At 43.4% G+C, this 18,315-nt stretch overlaps 1 protein-coding gene across 1 annotated transcript in view; it reads left to right on the top strand.

Annotated features, from left to right (window-relative positions):
* Window positions 1-1,600: 1,600 nt before the first annotated feature.
* The window catches only part of LOC130071394 (zeta-sarcoglycan), a 146,743-nt gene continuing 130,028 nt past the window's right edge, over window positions 1,601-18,315 (top strand). Inside the window, 1 exon segment of the mRNA XM_056236186.1 lies at window positions 1,601-1,814. Within this exon segment, the coding sequence (XP_056092161.1) occupies window positions 1,620-1,814 (195 nt within the window). The 5' untranslated portion in view covers window positions 1,601-1,619.

Below are 18,315 nucleotides of genomic sequence, written 5' to 3'. Positions count from 1 at the left end.
ACTAATACTCTAATGACTGCTTGTTGATATACTTTATAGTTGGAGAGTTACACACTCTAAAAATGCTGGGTTAAAAACAACCATTTCTGGGTCAGTCGACCTGATATTGAAGGTTTTTAATTTTAAATAATGAAAATGGACTGTAAAATCTATGATATATATATCCACCTTTTCCTGACTAAAACAAAACATTTTTAAATCATCCATCAGTTTGATTGAATGAGCTATACAATTTCCTTCATCTTCTTATGTTCAGACTTCAAGAGAATAACATAACGCTTGTATTTTGTGATGTGGTATGACAATAATACCTGTGGCAAGAGCTCTTTTCAGTCGCTGCATTCCTTTCCTCATTATTATTTTTTCCCCCTTTGAATTCCACTATAACTGAATAAAAAAGGATAACATATACTGCACATTTGTCCCAATTTAATTTATGATATATTCCATTAATAATTCACTGGAATGCACTAAGAGTCTCTCACTTTTCTCCCTGAATCCTCACATCTCTTTCAGGTTTGTTTTCACACTGATGCTTAAAAATGTAATTGTCTCCTGTTTGCGCTTCTAATACTTATAAGGAGTGTTTACTGGAATGTTTCTAAACCAGGTAAATATGTATTGTCTCACACAATGACGGAAATCACTTTGAATTATAATCACTCAATGTTCCAGTTAATTCACGTTTTTATTCACGTTTGAAAAGTTACATCAAAAACAGCTTTACCTTGTGCCATCTCGTCTGTCAGATATGTAAGTTTCAGCCCATTCAAACTTGTAGCGTGACCACAGATGCCTCGCTAGTGCAATATATCAATGGCGCTACTATTGTAATCAGTAGAGAACGTGGCAACTTTGTTACATGACAGCGGTGTGGTGTCGTGTTTCAGCCCTGATTGGAGAAAGGTATACTGTAGCTGCAGCCCGGAGGTCTCCAAATGGGGGTGGGAACTCCAAAATGGGGCGGGAGCTCAAAAGTAGGGCATGGCTTCCTCCCATTGATGTCTGCGCTGATATGCAATAATTTGGCATTGTGTTTTATTCATATTAGATACACATTGTTTACTCTATTCTTCTCCCAGTTCACGGGCCACTATCATTTATGTAATTCCAGAGAAATGGATGAATTTACGTTACGTAAATCCGACAGATCCGATTCTCTGAATACCCCAGTTTGTGTGTCCAAGCGCCGAGTTAGTAGAGTGTCTAAAGTGGACCATTGAAATAAAGTGTTACTAAATATTCTTTTGTTTCCATTATCTTTCATCTTTGTTTGTATCTTACTTTTTTTACATTCCTATACCAGAACCATTTTTCTATGTTGTTTCACTGTCAATTAGTTGAACAGTGCTTAATTAATAATGCATTGGAAATTATTGACATGATTCTCTTACACAAAAAGGAGATAAACAGCACAGAAAATAATTGGATCAAAGAAAAGGTCAATGAAACAGTGCATTTATTCAACATCTAAAGAGTTTTTGTTTAATGCGCATTGGAAGTTGTTGCTGTTTTATTTTTATATATTTGTTTTTCCTGTGAGCCACCGCAAGTGCTCGAAAGAATATTAAGATATTAAAAAAACCTGAAACAAATCTCTTTCTGTTCTTTCTCACTAGATGACTCAGGAGCAGTACATCCTGGCATCTCAGCCGAACCCCCTCCAAAGACCGGGATGTGCTACTGTGTACCCTGTGGGGATTTATGGCTGGCGAAAGCGCTGTCTCTATTTCTTCATCCTCCTCCTCCTCGTCACCATGATCGTCAACCTAGCTTTGACCATCTGGATCTTAAAAGTCATGAACTTCACCGTGGTGAGCAATTCTCTGATGTCTTTTATTGTGATCCTCTTTCTCATTATGTTTTTTTTTCTTTTAACGCTGATGCAAGGAACACTATTACTATTGCTTTTAATATGAACAACCCCTACAGAAAGTATTAAACATTGGTGCATAACTAATCCTGTGTTACAGACATGAATTATACCACAAACTGGGCTGCTTGCTATTACTCCCAGCCCTGCATTGAAGGAAGGATGTAAGCCTTATCAATGGACCTGAATATCATTGAGACTTTGGGGCGGGCTGTTTTGACAATTGTATACCTAGAACACCCTTTTTCTTTTCTTTTTTTTGGTTCATAGGGATCTAAATGAACTGGTTGTATGCACGTTATGAACATTAGTTAATGAACATTAGTTAATGCATTGGCTAACAATGAGCACTTTGTTACAGTCCACTAATTTTTTCTTGAGAAAATGTAAAAATCAAGTTGTCTCTGATTCTCAGCAACTTGGTGTACATTTGTGATCCATGCTGACAAAATGATCGAGTCACAATGAGCACATTTTCAAAAAATGAGTTATTGTTACTTTTATATTTATAATACATATATTCACATTCTATATTACCTTCAAAATTATGTGCTGGGCTACACCTGTTTGAAGTCGATAGAGTCAGCAAAGTAAATTTTGAGATAAATCGAGTTAAAGTCTTCTGAAGGTTCCAAAACAAAATGACCTAGCAACCACACCTTACAATCCCTGGTAATAACATCAAATTTGGCACACACCAAGTCAAAATGTATACAGATAAAATATACAGTATATTCAACTTTTTTCCAATGATAACATAATTGTTCGATTGACATTAATGAGACAGACAGCCTTTATTAAGACCTACTGTAATGCACGGATCTAATATAGTTACACATCAGATGTTTTTCCCTAACAGTTAGCCAAAGGTTAATTTAAGACATAACTGATCATTTTTGTGTGAATACTCGCTAAGAGAGATATTTTTAAGTACTGTAATTCTGTGTAAATGTGTATATCGGGATTGCGCGCAGTCTGAGTGGCGTCTTTGTGCACACGCTTCGGACGTGTCAGTCAGCGCTAGTAAGATTGTTTTGTTAACAACAGCATCAGTTCGAAATTCATTGGTTTAGACTCATGCCATCAATAATTTACTATAAATGTTCACAAAGTTTGAATGCTGGGATTTACAATGATACCAAACTTGTGCTGAGGGGAAGTACCCGTCGTCGAGAAACGAACAGAGAAAAACTGCACTTTTTCATGGATTATTAAAAACAAAGGAAATATTTGGCACACCTCTCAGAAAATGTATTTAATTACTATTTGGAGCATTGGGATCACTAGATGTGGGCTTGATGGACTAATTTTTGTGAAAACCTCAAATTCGACCAAATTGACATTTTTCACTTGTTTTGTCTCGTGCACATTCTGACTCATTTTGCCAGCACTGGTCACATTTGTTGTATTCACTCATTGGCTCAAATTATCTTTCTCTTTCTTTCGTGTGAATGGCCTTACTCAGATGGTCAGGTGTACTAGCTAGCAAGCATGAGGTCACAGCACTTTATTTGCCCAGCTGATTAGTCATTGTTTAACAGCATCTGCCACACATGCTGTCTATACAGAATTACAAACCATGGCTGCCTGGATCAGCGGAGTTGTGAACCTACTCAAAAATGAACACTCTGTGGTTTGTCTGCCGAGACAGCAAGAAGAATGAGAGGATTTTGTGGGCTTGTACGAGTGTGTGTGTGTGTGTGTGTGTGTGTGTGCGTGTGTGTGAGATTTAGGGAGAGACTGTGTAAGAACTGGGAAATACAATAGAACTATAATACCTCTTTGTAGAGTTAGTATGTTCGAGTCGCTGCTATTATAACATGCAGGCTCATGAAACCTCTCTTTTTAGCGTATGTACTCATGTGTGGTCGCAGGCCCTATTGTGTAGTAGTGTTGGGTGATATGCTCCTTAGTCATAGTCTAGGGCAATAGTTTACTTAATTGATACTTAAGTTATTTATTTACTTGTTTATTTACTCATTTATTTAATTATTTTCTTAGTTTTAATATCGTGGGGAATTAAAATCATTTCTATCATTTTGCGAGCAAAGATGGAGTTGGTGATAAAGAAAGATGTCACGTCGCATAGAAATAATTTCACCCAAAAGGTAAGCCTGTGGATATCACACAGGAAATTTGCAAACTTTCCATGAGAGTTATGCCGGTGAAGGAGTCTCAAATCACAGTCCATTATTCACTTCAGAAAATGGAAGCAAAAACTGACCGTGCTTTCGGAATCTATCACTGAATTAACGGCACATCCCAGAGGAAAGATTTATTGCTCAGTGGTTGCTTTTCCAGAGTTTCGGATGTTTCTCCTAATATTCCTTAGGAGAAATAAGAGGAGACATAAATGAGACATGAGACACATATCTGAGAGAAAAGGAGTTAAAGCTGAGAATGTGGTGGGAATAACATATATTTATTGTCTGGCTGCAATATCTTTCAAGACTCCATTTTAGGAATATTTTATTGTTCAAAGGTTGCTCTTTTTAAGCTCAAGAGAATTAGTTGTGATTCTCATTTATCAAAATCAAAATGTAGTAGATGAACAACAATGCTTTTTTTTTGTCTTGGCTCAAACAACAACTTCATAACAATGATGCGTGTACCAAGTACTTAATTTATAATGGCACGTGTGTGTGTGTGGGATGTAGGTTTGTAGCCTGTTTTAAAAACATTTTCATTTAGGAGTCCTCAATCCTCATAAGCACGTGTCTGTGCCACAATGCGGTGATGTCGCTATCAAATTACAGAAGGGCAAATTAATTGTATAATAATTATTATTATAATCATCATCATCATCATCATCATCATCATCATCATATTGTCAAAGGCATCAGCCATCAGTGATATCTCTGACTATCGTTGATACACAATCGGCACAACCCTACTGTGCAGCTGATATCTTTGCTGTGTGACTGCCAAAGGGACTGTGCCATGCACAGACTTATTACTGACTTCATCTTGGCAAACCTCGAGTTGTTTGACCTGTAAAGTGGAAAACTCTCAGGTGGGCCTTTCCCCAACTACAATGGCAGATAGCACTACATGAGCCAACAGAGTTGGACCTAATGACCAAATATAGGCATATATTCACATATACAGTACACATATATTCTCCCATTAATCCTTGTTATCATGACTACATAGACCTCCAGAAATTCATGGCTCAGGCCTTGTCCACACGGACACGGGTATTTTTATAAAGTTTTTCCTCTTGCGTTTAAAAAAAAATCCCGTCCACATGAAAACGCAAAAAACACGCTATCAAACGCTGTCAAGAGCATGCCACACCAGCAGGCGGCGATATAACCCTAACCGTACAGCCACGTTGGCGAATCAGAAGCCTAACAGAAGTTATTACAGGTTCCCCTAGGCGGATAACGGCGCAGCGCGGGCGCACACTCTGACGTCGCAAGGCAAAACCCCCGGTTCCCTTTCGAGAGGTTCCTCCTATTGCGTAAGTAGCTTACGCTATGGGAAAACCCCTTTTCTCGAGAAATATTGAAGTCTTTATGTAAAACGCATTGCAGCTGCACAGCATACAGCAATGAGTGAGGCAGCTCGGTCATTGGCTGTGCTGCGGCAACTGCACGAACCTATGACGGGGCGACTCTGAACCCGTTTCCAATGAGCGTGCTTCGCGCCCGCGCGCGTCAGAGCCCGCCAAGATGGGCGTGGCCCGGGGGCTATATATTGGGCGCCCCGTCTTCTGAGTTCTTTAGATTTAATCTCCTTCAGCAAAGACCTTCTCTTCGCTGGATCCTCCGGATTTTTGGAGTCTTTTCGCACTCGCCATCGACAAGCCTACAGCAGGACTGCTATGAGGACGCCGGCGCCTTCAGCCGCCTTCGATCGCCTTCTGCTAAGCCATCCGGCGCACATTACCTATATCCTTTCAAAGCTACCAGTGTTCGCCCCCGCGACACTTTTCTAAAAGAGCAAATTAACTGGGCGTTGTTTCAAATGCCTTCCTGCGCCTCGTGTCGAGGCCCTCTTCAGGACGGGGATCGTCACATCATTTGCACCCGCTGCCTGGGACCGGACCACGCAGAGGCTGCCCTTACTCGAGGCGGATGCCCCGAGTGTGACGGCCTGGGCCTCACCGAGCTGCGCGCTCGCTTCGCCGCTTTCGCCGCGAAAGAGCCCACCACCACCGTGCTACCATCCCCTCTGGTCGAGCCGCGCAAGAAGAAGCGCAGCTCACAGAGGCCGCCAGAGCACGCGCTCACCACCACCCGAAGACTCCCCGCCGCCAGTCCAGTTCACTTAGGCGGACCAGCACCCCTCCAGCAGAGCGATGGTTCTCGTCTCGTTTGGCGCGTCAGGGGATGACGACGAAAAGGATGACAGCCTTTCCTTTGATGCTGCATCCGACGACTGGCCGGGCTCGTCCTTCGACCCCGCGCCATCGACGTTAGCGGGCACGAGCGTGGGCTCCAGCATGGACTCGGAGATCGTCCGCATCCTGTCTAAGGCCGTGGAAGACCTCGGGCTCGATTGGTCTTCCCCGGAAGAACCCGCCCGCAGCCGACTGGACGAGTGGCTCCTGCAGGGGCGCCGGCAGGCTCCTCGGCAAAGGCCCTCCCCTTTCTTCCCGGAAGTTCACGACGAACTCACGAAGTCGTGGAAAGCCCCGCACTCTGCTCGCCTGAAGCCTTCTTTCTCTTCGTCGCTCTCCTCTGTGGACGGCGCGAAAGAAAGAGGCTACGAGGGGACTCCGCCCCTCGAGGAGGCTGTGGCCAATCACCTGTGCCCACCCTCCACCGCTGGATGGAAAGCCAAAGCTTCTCATCCCTCGAAGCCTTGCCGATCTACCTCAGCTCTCGCCGGTCGCGCATACGCAGCCGCCGGCCAAGCTGGACCTGATCCTGAGGCATCCAAGGATCTGCGCAGCGCCACCGACATAGCACTGCGAGCCACAAAAGCCAATCCATCGGCCGTGCCATGGCTAACCTGACTGTTCTTGAGCGCCATCTGTGGCTGACGCTAACAGAGATGAAGGATGCAGATAAGGCGTCGTTCCTCGATGCGCCTATCTCCCAAAGCGGCCTGTTCGGACCAGCGGTGAAGGAGTTCGCTGAGCGCTTCACCGAAGCCCGTAAGGATTCGCAGGCTATGCGTCAATTCCTGCCCAAGCGATCTAGCTCATCGCAGAGCCGCCAAAAGCCGCCTCAGCAGCAGCGAGTCAAGACGGCACCTCCCGTCTCTCAGCCCAGACCTGAAACTGACTTCCGACGCCGCTTGCGCTCTGCCAACAGGAAGCAACCGCCCGAGCGACGGGGACCTCGGCCCAAGATTGTGCTGAACCCAGAGCCTCGTAAGTCTTCCTCGCTACAGGGAGAAAAAGAGAGAGCGCGTGTCTCGCAAAAGCCGGACCGCTCTTTCCAAAACATTTAAAGCATTACCCAGTCCCCTTACAGACGGCTGGAAATGTCTGTACAGCAGCCAATGGGCCAGCCGCACAGCTCGCTCACCTGCAAACAAACGCCATTTTTACGGCGACACACAGAAATCACATAAAGAGCCATTTTCTGCCTGTGTCATTAAAGGGTCACGTGTCCACACTAAAGTGCGCATTCCCACTTATCAAAACTGTCAAAGCAGTGCCAAATGCTTCCCCAGCTCAGGCTGGACGCCCCATAAATGTAGATTGTGTGCCCACTGTCATGTATGCACCACTACACATAAGCACTGTTCCCACAGTTATAAACACTTCCCCAGTAAAAGCGGGAAATTCCATAAGAGTAGCGCATGTGCCCGCTGTTATGCACGCACCCCAACTCACAAACACTGTTTATATGGCCAAAAACCTCCCGCCACGAGCGGGAAGTTTTATGAAAGTGGCGCGCGTGCCTACCACAGTCTATGCACCCCCACCCATAAGCACTGTCCATACAGTCTTAAACATTTCCCCAACTCACACTGTGAGCATTACGGATGTGGCGAGCGTGCCTGTAATCTCACACGCACCCCTGCACTCAACAAAGCTGCTCAGCGCGCGCCCGCGCCTCTGAGAGCTGTAAGCTCAGTATTACCACAGGGCGATTTGCCGGCGGGAGCCATACGTCACTGCGACACGCCCCCAGCCAGCATTCAGCCCATATCTGTGCGAGCGAAAGCTTGGGAAAATATCCCCGGCATGCCGAAATGGGTTTTGAACATAATAAAACACGGTTACTCGCTTCAATTCGCTCGCAGACCGCCCCGCTTCACAGCGGTGGTCGAGACGAAAGTGAGGAAAAATGTTTCACATGTTCTACGCACCGAGGTCCTCAAACTGATAGAGAAGGGCGCTATAGAAACAGTCCCTCCCTCTATGAGCGAGGCAGGTTTTTACAGTCGCTATTTTCTCGTCCCGAAGAAGGATGGTGGTCTCCGCCCCATTCTAGATCTCAGACATCTGAACAAAGATTTAATGATTCGCTCGTTCAGAATGTTAACAACCAAGCATATCCTCGCGCAAGTTCGCCCGAGGGATTGGTTTCTATCAGTGGATCTGAAAGACGCTTACTTTCACATTCCGATAGCGCCTCATCACAGGCCATTTCTGAGATTCGCTTTCGAGGGACAGTCATACCAGTACACAGTACTACCATTCGGCCTGTCACTGGCACCTCGTACATTCACGAAATGTATGGATGCAGCACTTTCCCCCCTGAGACAGCGGGGAGTGCGAATACTGAATTATCTCGACGATTGGCTAGTCCTAGCACAATCAGAGAGCCAGTTAGTGACACACAGGTCTTGGATTATCAGTCATCTAGAATGCCTGGGTCTAAGTATCAATTTTGCAAATAGCATGCTATCCCCCAGCCAGAATATTTCTTTTCTGGGAATAGTGCTAGACTCAGTGCAGATGACGGCGCGCCTCTCATCAGAGCGCGCGCTCACTATCCGGCGCCTTGCAACATCATTCAGAGCGGGCGCGCGCGCCCCCGTCAAGCGATTTCAAAGGATGCTCGGTCTCATGGCCTCGGCATCAGCTGTACTCCAGCTAGGATTGGTGGACATGCGTCCTCTCCAACGCTGGCTTAAAAGCCGTGTCCCCACTCACGCGTGGGGCTCGGGCCACTTTTTAATCAGAGCGAATCACGGCTGCATAAAAGCCCTGACGCCCTGGAAAGCTGTCGACTGGTATCAGTCCGGTGTGAGTTTGGGCGTGAACACAAGGAGAAAAATGATCACGACAGATGCCTCCAAAATAGGTTGGGGGGCCCTTTACGAGGGCAGGCCTGTCTCCAGCTTGTGTTCAAACCCGGAGAAGCGCCTACATATAAACTGTCTGGAATTGAAAGCGGTCGCTTTGGCTCTCAGAGCCCTGCTTCCGTACCTGAAGGACGAGCACGTCCTGGTCCGAACGGACAACATGACGGTAGTCTCGTATATAAATCGTCAGGGTGGACTCAGGTCGAGCTCCCTGCACTCGATGGCCAGGGAACTCATCCTATGGTCCCAGCGCAACCTGCGCTCGCTGAGAGCAGCGCATGTGCCAGGTGTTCTGAACCAGGGAGCGGACATGCTGTCCAGAGACAAAGTTCTCCCAGGAGAATGGTCTCTCCACCCCCTGGCGATTCAGTGGTTATGGCAAACCTTTGGCAGAGCAGAGGTCGACCTCTTTGCCTCCAAGGAAAATGCGCACTGCCCTCTCTTCTTTTCAAAGAGCACAGACGCGCTCGCCCAAATCTGGCCGAGCCGCACGCTGTATGCCTTCCCTCCGGTCGCGATGCTACCTCAGGTCATCAGTCGGATCAGGGAGGAGAAATGTGCAGTGCTCCTGGTAGCCCCACTCTGGAAGAACCAGACGTGGTTTCCAGAACTGATGCAATCTGCCCCATGGCCGAATCCGCTGAGGCTAGACCTCCTCAGGCAGGCCAACGGGATGATCCTCCATCCCCGCCCCGATCTGTGGGCCCTCCATGCATGGCCCCTCAACGGGTTCCCGGGAACCTCCCCAGTGGAGTGTTGAGAACCATCACTGAGGCACGAGCGCCCTCTACGAGGCGCTTATATTCCCAGAAATGGAAGGTGTTCAGTGACTGGTGTAAATCCAGGAACCTGAACCCTGAGACATGCGAGGTACCGAGTGTGCTCGTTTTCTTACAAGAGCTGTTGGAGGCAGGCCGCACCCCCTCCACGCTCAAAGTATATGTGGCTGCCATAGCGGCATCACACGACCCTGTAGAAGGACGCACACTAGGGAAAAACTACCTAGTTGTTCGTTTCCTGAGGGGCGCCAGGAGGATAAATCCCCCACGCCCCCCCTCAGTGCCGATCTGGGACCTGGCCACAGTCCTGGACGCACTCAAAAGTGCCCCGTTTGAACCCCTCCGAACTGTGCACCTTAAACAGCTCTCGCTCAAAACTGCTCTCTTGCTGGCTCTCGCCTCGGTCAAGAGAGTGGGCGACCTGCACGTCCTGTCATCAAGCGCTGCCTGCCTGGAGTTTGGACCTAACGACAGCAGAGTTGTCCTCAGGCCAAAACACGGGTATATTCCTAAGGTGCTCTCTACACCCTTCAGAGCACAGGTGATATCTCTGGCCGCGCTATCGTCTCCAGCAGACGAAAGCGACGCTAATTTACTCTGCCCGGTCAGAGCGCTCAGAGTATATTTGGAACGTTCTGCCCTGTTCAGACAGACAGAGCAATTGTTCGTATGCTTTGGCGGCGGCACCAAAGGTCTCGCTGTTACAAAGCAGAGAATATCGCGCTTATAAAAATATCCGTGTCCGTGTGATGCTATAGCGCTGGCTTATGAGGCCAAGGGCCTTCAGTGCCCCTTGGGCATCAGAGCTCACTCTACGAGAGGCATGGCCTCCTCGGTGGCGTGGTCGAGTGGGATACCCATTCAAGATTTTTGTGCGGCAGCAGGCTGGGCCTCACCATCAACATTTATCAGGTTTTATAACCTACAGGTCCCCTCATTGCACTCCAACATACTGTCGGTCTAACTATGCATAGGCTGGAGTGTGTACATGCTGAGCATTATCTCCTCCCTTATAGGGTCCGTCTCTGACTGACTTAGAGGGTTTTTCATGCATATCAGTACATAAAAATGTGCTTGTGTGTTTTCTCTGGACGCCCATTGGGCCGTTCCACATTGTCCCTTATAAAGCCCGCCTTCGGCCGGCTTGTTGGATAATTACTTTGCTTAAAGGCTCAGGCATCTGCCTCCGGCTTAATAGAGCGAAGTCAGCACGCACGGCGTTTTACATGGTGTTCCCATACCGTAAGCTACTTACGCAATAGGAGGAACCTCTCGAAAGGGAACGACACGGTTACTAACGTAACCTCGGTTCCCTGAGAGGAGGGAATGAGTATTGCGTAAGCTGCCATGCTTGTGCTTGGTCAGTTCGCTTCAGTCGATTGAACCTAAAGAACTCAGACGACGGGGCGCCCAATATATAGCCCTTGGCCACGCCCATCTTGGCGGGCTCGAAGCACGCTCATTGGAAGCGGGTTCAGAGTCACCCCGTCATAGGTTCGTGCAGTTGCCGCAGCACAGCCAATGACCGAGCTGCCTTGCTCATTGCTGTATGCTGTGCAGCTGCAATGCGTTTTACATAAAGACTTCAATATTTCTCGAGAAAAGGAGTTTTCCCATAGCGTAAGCTACTTACGCAATACTCGTTCCCTCCTCTCAGGGAACCGAGGTTACGTTAGTAACCGAGTCGTTTTACTGTCTACATGACAACACTGTAACCGGCGTTTCTAAAAATCCTCACCCTGGCAGGGGTTTTCAAAAATGTTCGGTTTCATTGTCCTGATACTGCGTTTCCGTGTGGACGAACGGCCGAACCGCGTAAAAAAAGTCACGGTTATAAAAATACCCGTGTCCGTGTGGACAAGGCCTCAGTGACATACTGTCAGGATTCCACCAGCTTCACTCACTCCTCCCAATCTAATCACCTGCACCTCATCAGTTCACCTCCCTTTATATTCGACACCCCTTCACACACTCATTGTCTGGTCTCGTCTCTACATGACACACAGACTCACCCATGCTATCAACCTGCTACTTACCTGCTACTTACCTGATATCCTGGACTATCTTCATCACCCTTGCCATCGTATGCCTTCTTCAGTCTTCAACCATCCATCTTCAACCCTTCCATGTGACTCTCCATCTGCATCTGAAACAGAGACTCTAATTATCTTGCAGCTAAGTTCCAATCTGATTATCAACTGATTGAATACTCACCATATCTCCGTCTGCTTCTGCAATCCTGTAAATAAACACTATTTCACTTACCACCTGTCTGACTCCTGTTCCATCCGTGGACCGTGACACATACAGTATAGGAGTGTCCATAATAATAATAATAATAATAAATCTAGTTTAAAATCTTGTTTATAACCCATGTTCCAAGTTTTTAAATGCACTCTTTTTGTTCATGTTAGTTTCATTATATGAAGAACATTTAGACTATTTTTAAGCAAGGTTTATATTAAGTGATTCTTAAAAATAGTGTAATCGTTAAGTAAAAGGTAACACCTTGCACATTATTAAAAAAGGTAAGTAAAAAAAAAAAAAAGTTTATTCCTGTAGTGACATTACAGGAAAAGGTAACTACAGGAAAAGGTAACACCTTGCACATTATTAAAAAATATGGGTAACACTTTATTTTGATGGTCCCTTTTGAACATCCTGTTGACTATAAGTAACTTTGTAACTACATGTCAACTAACTCTCATTAGAGTATTAGTAGACTGTCTGCTTAATATCTGCCAACTCTTTGTGTTGGTCCACCAACAGGCATTCTACTGACTAAAAGTAACTTTGCAAGTACATGTCAACTTATTCTATCCCTAACCCTACTACTAATACTCTACTAACACTCTAGTGAGAGTTAGTAGGCATGTATGTGCAACGTTACTTATAGTCAACTGAATGTGTTAAAGGCACCATCCAAATAAAGTGAAACCAAAATATGTGTAACATTAACAAGTATCATGAATTATTATTAAATTGAATACTTAAAATGATGTGTGTGCGTGCTTGCGCATGCACATGCATGTGTGTGTGTGTGTGTGTGTGTGTGAAATGTCACTAAGGAATTTTCACAAACTTTTGGAAAGAGATGGAAGATGTCAAATTATAATATTGTAAAATACTTTTTGACCTTTACATACTGTAAGGCTGGAAACTTACGCTACTATTTTGAACCAATAATTGGAACAAAAGGCAGTTGAAGGATGACGTGTATAATTCAAATATTTATCTGACTCCATTAAAGTTGTTGTTATTCTTTAACCTCTTATTCTTTAAAGGTAGAGGTCTTTCTTAGAACTGATAGGAAAACGTAAGATTTAAAGGTGCTATATGTAACTTTTCTTCTAAAATGAATCCTTTTTTTATTGCCTGTGTGTGAAGGGGTTGTAATCACACATTACAATGATCCACTTGTCGGGTTTTGCTATTACTTCTGAAGGCTAGTATTCCTATTTCTATGTGAAGTCTCTGGGTCCGGTTTTCTGCGTAATCCATCGGATGTGACGTGCATGCGCGCTCCCGAGCCTCTCTCCTATTTATATACAGTCTATGCAACGGCATTGCAGCTAACGACATGGAGTCTGATAACACCAAAAAACGAACTGCCTCCAGCACAACACAGACTCCAACACAAACTCCACATAAATATACAAAACAAAACAAAAAAGTATCTGCTGAAGCTCGTCAGGCCAAACGTGAATCGGATCGACTTAGGACGAAAACACGGATCAACATCGGCAGAGCGTTTTAATTATGGAGAGACCTCCGCTATGTTTATTGTGATAAATTACAAGTTTTCAGATATGCTGAAATAAATAATGGTAAACTCTAATGAAATAGCAAGGTAAACTACAACATTCATGAGACATGAAATTAATTCAAAAGACTGTTCCAGGATAACAAAAAGTAGGTGCTTTAGGATGTAACTTTTTATTTTATGTACTAGATCTACTGTCTAACGTCACTCATCCCACTACTATCATATTGTTTATAATACACATTTCCTGACACGTTCAGTACAGTAATGTGACTTCCTACGATCTTACTGTTATACTGAAATTGTTCAGTCTAGTTCACTAACCGTTTTCGTTATCATATTATACATTCATCTGTGTTGACATTGCTGCCTGATTTTGAAAGACACACGAATAGTTAGTGAAATGCCTTATGCTAGATAACACCACATGTCGGCTAAATGCAGTCAATGTAGCGTTATCATGGTACGAGCATGGAGCATTAGTTCAATGTCAAGCTGATAAAAGTAGCCTATTATTGTAACGTTGCAGTGGGAGTTTACATGAGTTTCCAGCATGTTGTGTGATGTTTTCTCCGGTATGTTTTCTCCGCTCTTGTGTTCGAGCACGCGCAAGAGCACGAGCGCTCTTGTACAAATTGGTTGCAATCTGAAACATCACAGATAGAGGCCGCTAAAAAATACATATAGCACCTTTAACCTGAACGTTTAGATAACAAAAGTTATAATCACTTTAGCTTTCGACATTATCAGTGATAAAAGGAACGATTCTCAAAGCCTTTAAAGCAGGCAAAGATATTTATTAAGTTACATGTTTAAATATACAGACAGTAGAATGGAACAACACACTGTATAGAAAACTTAGTTGTAACAAATAATGTACGGTTGTGCAAATAAGGCCGTAAAAGCCTTTCTCAGAGTATGAGGTTACGCACCGGTGTGCGGGAGTTGCGGGGTTAAAGCCTTTCTCCAAGATCAACAGTTACCTTTCCTCCTTATACCCTGAGCAAAGCATTGTTAAACATGAGTGGAATACCAACACCGAAACCGACCTACAGGAAACCAAAAGATTAGGCAAATGGGTGGTGATCAAGAGGGGGAGAAGAACATTAGCATATTCTCCTCAATGCATGTTTAACCAATAGTACCTAGATTGTACATTAGGATACTTAATATGTCTATTAAGTTCACCACCATTCATTTCAGTGTATAAACTGTCAGTTGAGACCAAACATGACATAATTACATATTAGAACACACTATTATATAAACAGTAGTTGAAAGCATACGTCATGTGAAGCAAATGGTACAGACGTGTCATTGAGATGCAAATGACTCTGTCTCTCCCGACAGAACCATCCTGTGCCTGGAGTGTCCCAAAAGTCCTCAATCCGCATATTGATGAAATCCCTTGCACTAGATAGGCATTAACATACTGTGATGATGAAAGCCATTGTGCGACGTTTAATTCACATGTATACCTTTAAAAGGCTTTTTGAAGTACTAGGGCAGTAAAGAGTTCTGCCCATATTTGCTCAGTCCTACACATACAGTAATAAGAATCTGGAGGGGTCCTACAACATAATTTCCTGTTTTATGTGTTTATATTATTTTATATCGGTCAAACTTCAGGAATTTGATTTGGCAGAGAAGGTCTTCAAATATTAATACCAGTAAATATGGGGTCATAGGGAGAATCGAGATAATTCACTGTGTCGCTACCACATCAGCATAAAGGCAGTTTCACACAGGAAGCGAAAAACACAAGTCTCTGGTTCATTTTCAATAAGAGACACACAGAAAGCAGCAAATTGCAGGCAGTAGTAGCAGTGAAGACGGTATGCAAGCAGTGCTCGCCTCGTACATCCGAATTCCCATCACTTGCACCTGCACAGTTCTTCGGTTATAAATATTATTATATGGGATGTATAAATGTTACACACGTAGGCCAGCTACATGACTTATCCCACGCTTTCTCCATGCTTCACACACGCTGAACATGCATGTGTTACATTACTGATCATTTAAGTGACTAATCACACATCTTTACTTTATATTTAAAGGAGCGAATGCATTTAAAAGTTTCGTTTTCTCATGTCACTTGGCCAATAGCGTGCACACTCTCTCTCGAACACACACACACATGCATAGAGAGAAATTACAAAACACAATGCCAAACTACTCAGTTTTTTACCATCCACAGAAATGTCCAAATTAATTTTAATTCTGAAATTAAAAACATTCTCATTACAACAAGTATAACAAGACAAAATTAGCATCATGTCATTGACCCAACTATAGAAAAGGGGCACGGTTACAATGTATACTCCTCGAAAACCTTCAAAACAATGATTTCAAAAACAAAACTCTGAAATTATGTGACAAAGTTGCAAGTAAAAATAACTTTTTGTAACCATAACAACTATTTTTTTCTGGCTTTTCTGGTTTAGCTCAGTGGTTACATCAGGGATGGTAAGAAAAAGGTTGCAAGTTCATCCTTCACAAGGAATGATCCATCACTGTGGCATCCTGGGGGAATGTTATTTTAATGGGTGTACTGGATGTCGCTTTGGTTTTTCTCAAGTTAGTTTTTATTAACATTTAATGTCTTGGTGGTTTTCTGAAACTATAGTCTTCCATACAGAACAAGAGGAATACGATTTATTTTTATTTTTTTTATTTCTTAACAGAGATGTGGCCTAATAATGCATGCTCATACACATTAAAAACATGCTCATGTGGGAGATACAGGTTTGCATCTGACCTGTGTTGTGTCCCCATTCTATTACCTTTCACTATCCTCGTTTTCCTGCCATGTATTCACTGTTTTAATGCAATAATAAAAAATAAAAAAAAACATATTCACTACACATTATTTAAACATGAGAACTAGTGAAAGAACCCACAAGGGCTTTTAAGTGTACACTATCTTACACTATAACTGTCAGATAGATATCTTTATAGTGTCATCAGAGTCATTGCATAATGTATTTTGCAGTACAGTGACAGTTTTATTAGCTGTAGCAAACTGTACGTTCCCTCTTGTGATTACTAACTTACCCTGTGCAAATCTCCAGCTATACCGAAACCACCAATGCCAAAAAGCATATGGAATGACCGCATATAAGGGGTGAACACTTACTATCTCACTATTCGTTGCTACAGCAACAAGAGCTTGATAAACCAATCATATAAGTTACATTTCTATCCATTTTCACCATTTTCTGCAAAATGTGTATTTTCCAACTCAATTTACCTGCCTGGTCACCAGCTATTCCATCTGTAATATCCCACAATACCCTGAAGAGCCACTGCTTGGACTGGATATATACTGTATATGTATGCAAATCAGCTTGGTCAAGTCAAGTCAATCCACCCCTACTGTTTTCATAAATGGCCCCCAACAATCAAATCTCCACTAAGTTGGCCCAAAACAGCAAGGGGGGTGACGGAGGCAGAGATGGAGAGAGAGTGAGTGAGTGAACATCAGGCTTGGGGGAAGGGAAAAAGGCAGATGGGTAATTTCACAGGAGCCGTTAGCAAGTCTCGAGGGTTGGCGGATTCTGCTGTTACTAAATCCAATTGTGCAGATGAATTTCCTTCCCGTTAACCCATGAAGCTGAATATTCCACTGATATTAGTCAAATTTCTCACAGTGATAAATGTCACACAAGTCATAATTCTGTCTGCGTATGTGCGTATCTGTTGTGAACAAAGGAATTATCCACACATATTATGTTAGTTTTTTCTTTTCTTTGTTTGGCCAGTTGAAACTGTTCTCCAAAATATATTTTAAATTGTACAGAAGAAAAAAAAAATGTAGAGAACTGACCCTTTAAATTGCAGTCAAACTACTCTTAAAAACAGTTAGCTGCAGGGATAAGGGTTAGCTGCACTTTTTCACTCACCGGCCATTCAGAACTTCTATAGACAAAAGAAAAAAAAAAAATTAACCAGATTAACTACGTCACAGCTTATACTGTATATATATATATATATATATATATAACATTTGGATTTCATACATTAATTTCATATTCAGACAAAATCATGTCATCCAGCCATCTCCTCCCTTCCTTCCATCCTCATCCTTTTCAGCAAAAATGCGTTTTAGGTGGACAGATCAATAAAAAGAACATCAGAAAAATCTAGGATGTTGGAAAATAACAATGTTTTTTTTTCTGTTAACCAAATCGCTATTGCTTCAATGCAAATGAAAAGTGCGCCGCTATTTTTTTGCGTAGTGAATCGCATGTTCAAGTAAGCCACATATGCGCAGATTATCCGCATATTAATATATTAATATGTATTTAATATATCATGATGACTCATGTGTTGAGTATTAACGCTAAATCTGAGCAGATTTGGCTTACATGAACTTCCCCAGCAAAGTGAGTAAACATAATAAGTAACCCGCTAGTGATTTGACAACATACCCGCCACAGTAGATTTTTACCCGCATTTGGCGGATTGGTGGGTGTTAATTTCAAACCCTGGCTGCTACACGAAAAGTTACAAAAAAACATTTATGAGGGTTTGAAGGTATTTTCAGAGGAAAGGTATTTTTGAACTGATGATTCTATTTCATTATGTAATCAGAACTATATTTTTATTGCAAAAAAAAAAAAAAAAACATTTTCTAAATTAGAGACCTTTAATTTAACATAATTTACAGAATTCCGCCAAAACAT

This window comes from Rhinichthys klamathensis, unplaced genomic scaffold (genome assembly GCF_029890125.1).
Source record: "Rhinichthys klamathensis goyatoka isolate OS25496 unplaced genomic scaffold, OSU_Roscu_1.1 h1tg000440l_1, whole genome shotgun sequence".
NCBI classification, from domain to species: Eukaryota; Metazoa; Chordata; class Actinopteri; order Cypriniformes; family Leuciscidae; genus Rhinichthys; species Rhinichthys klamathensis.
This window is presented reverse-complemented; position numbering and strand designations above follow the sequence as displayed.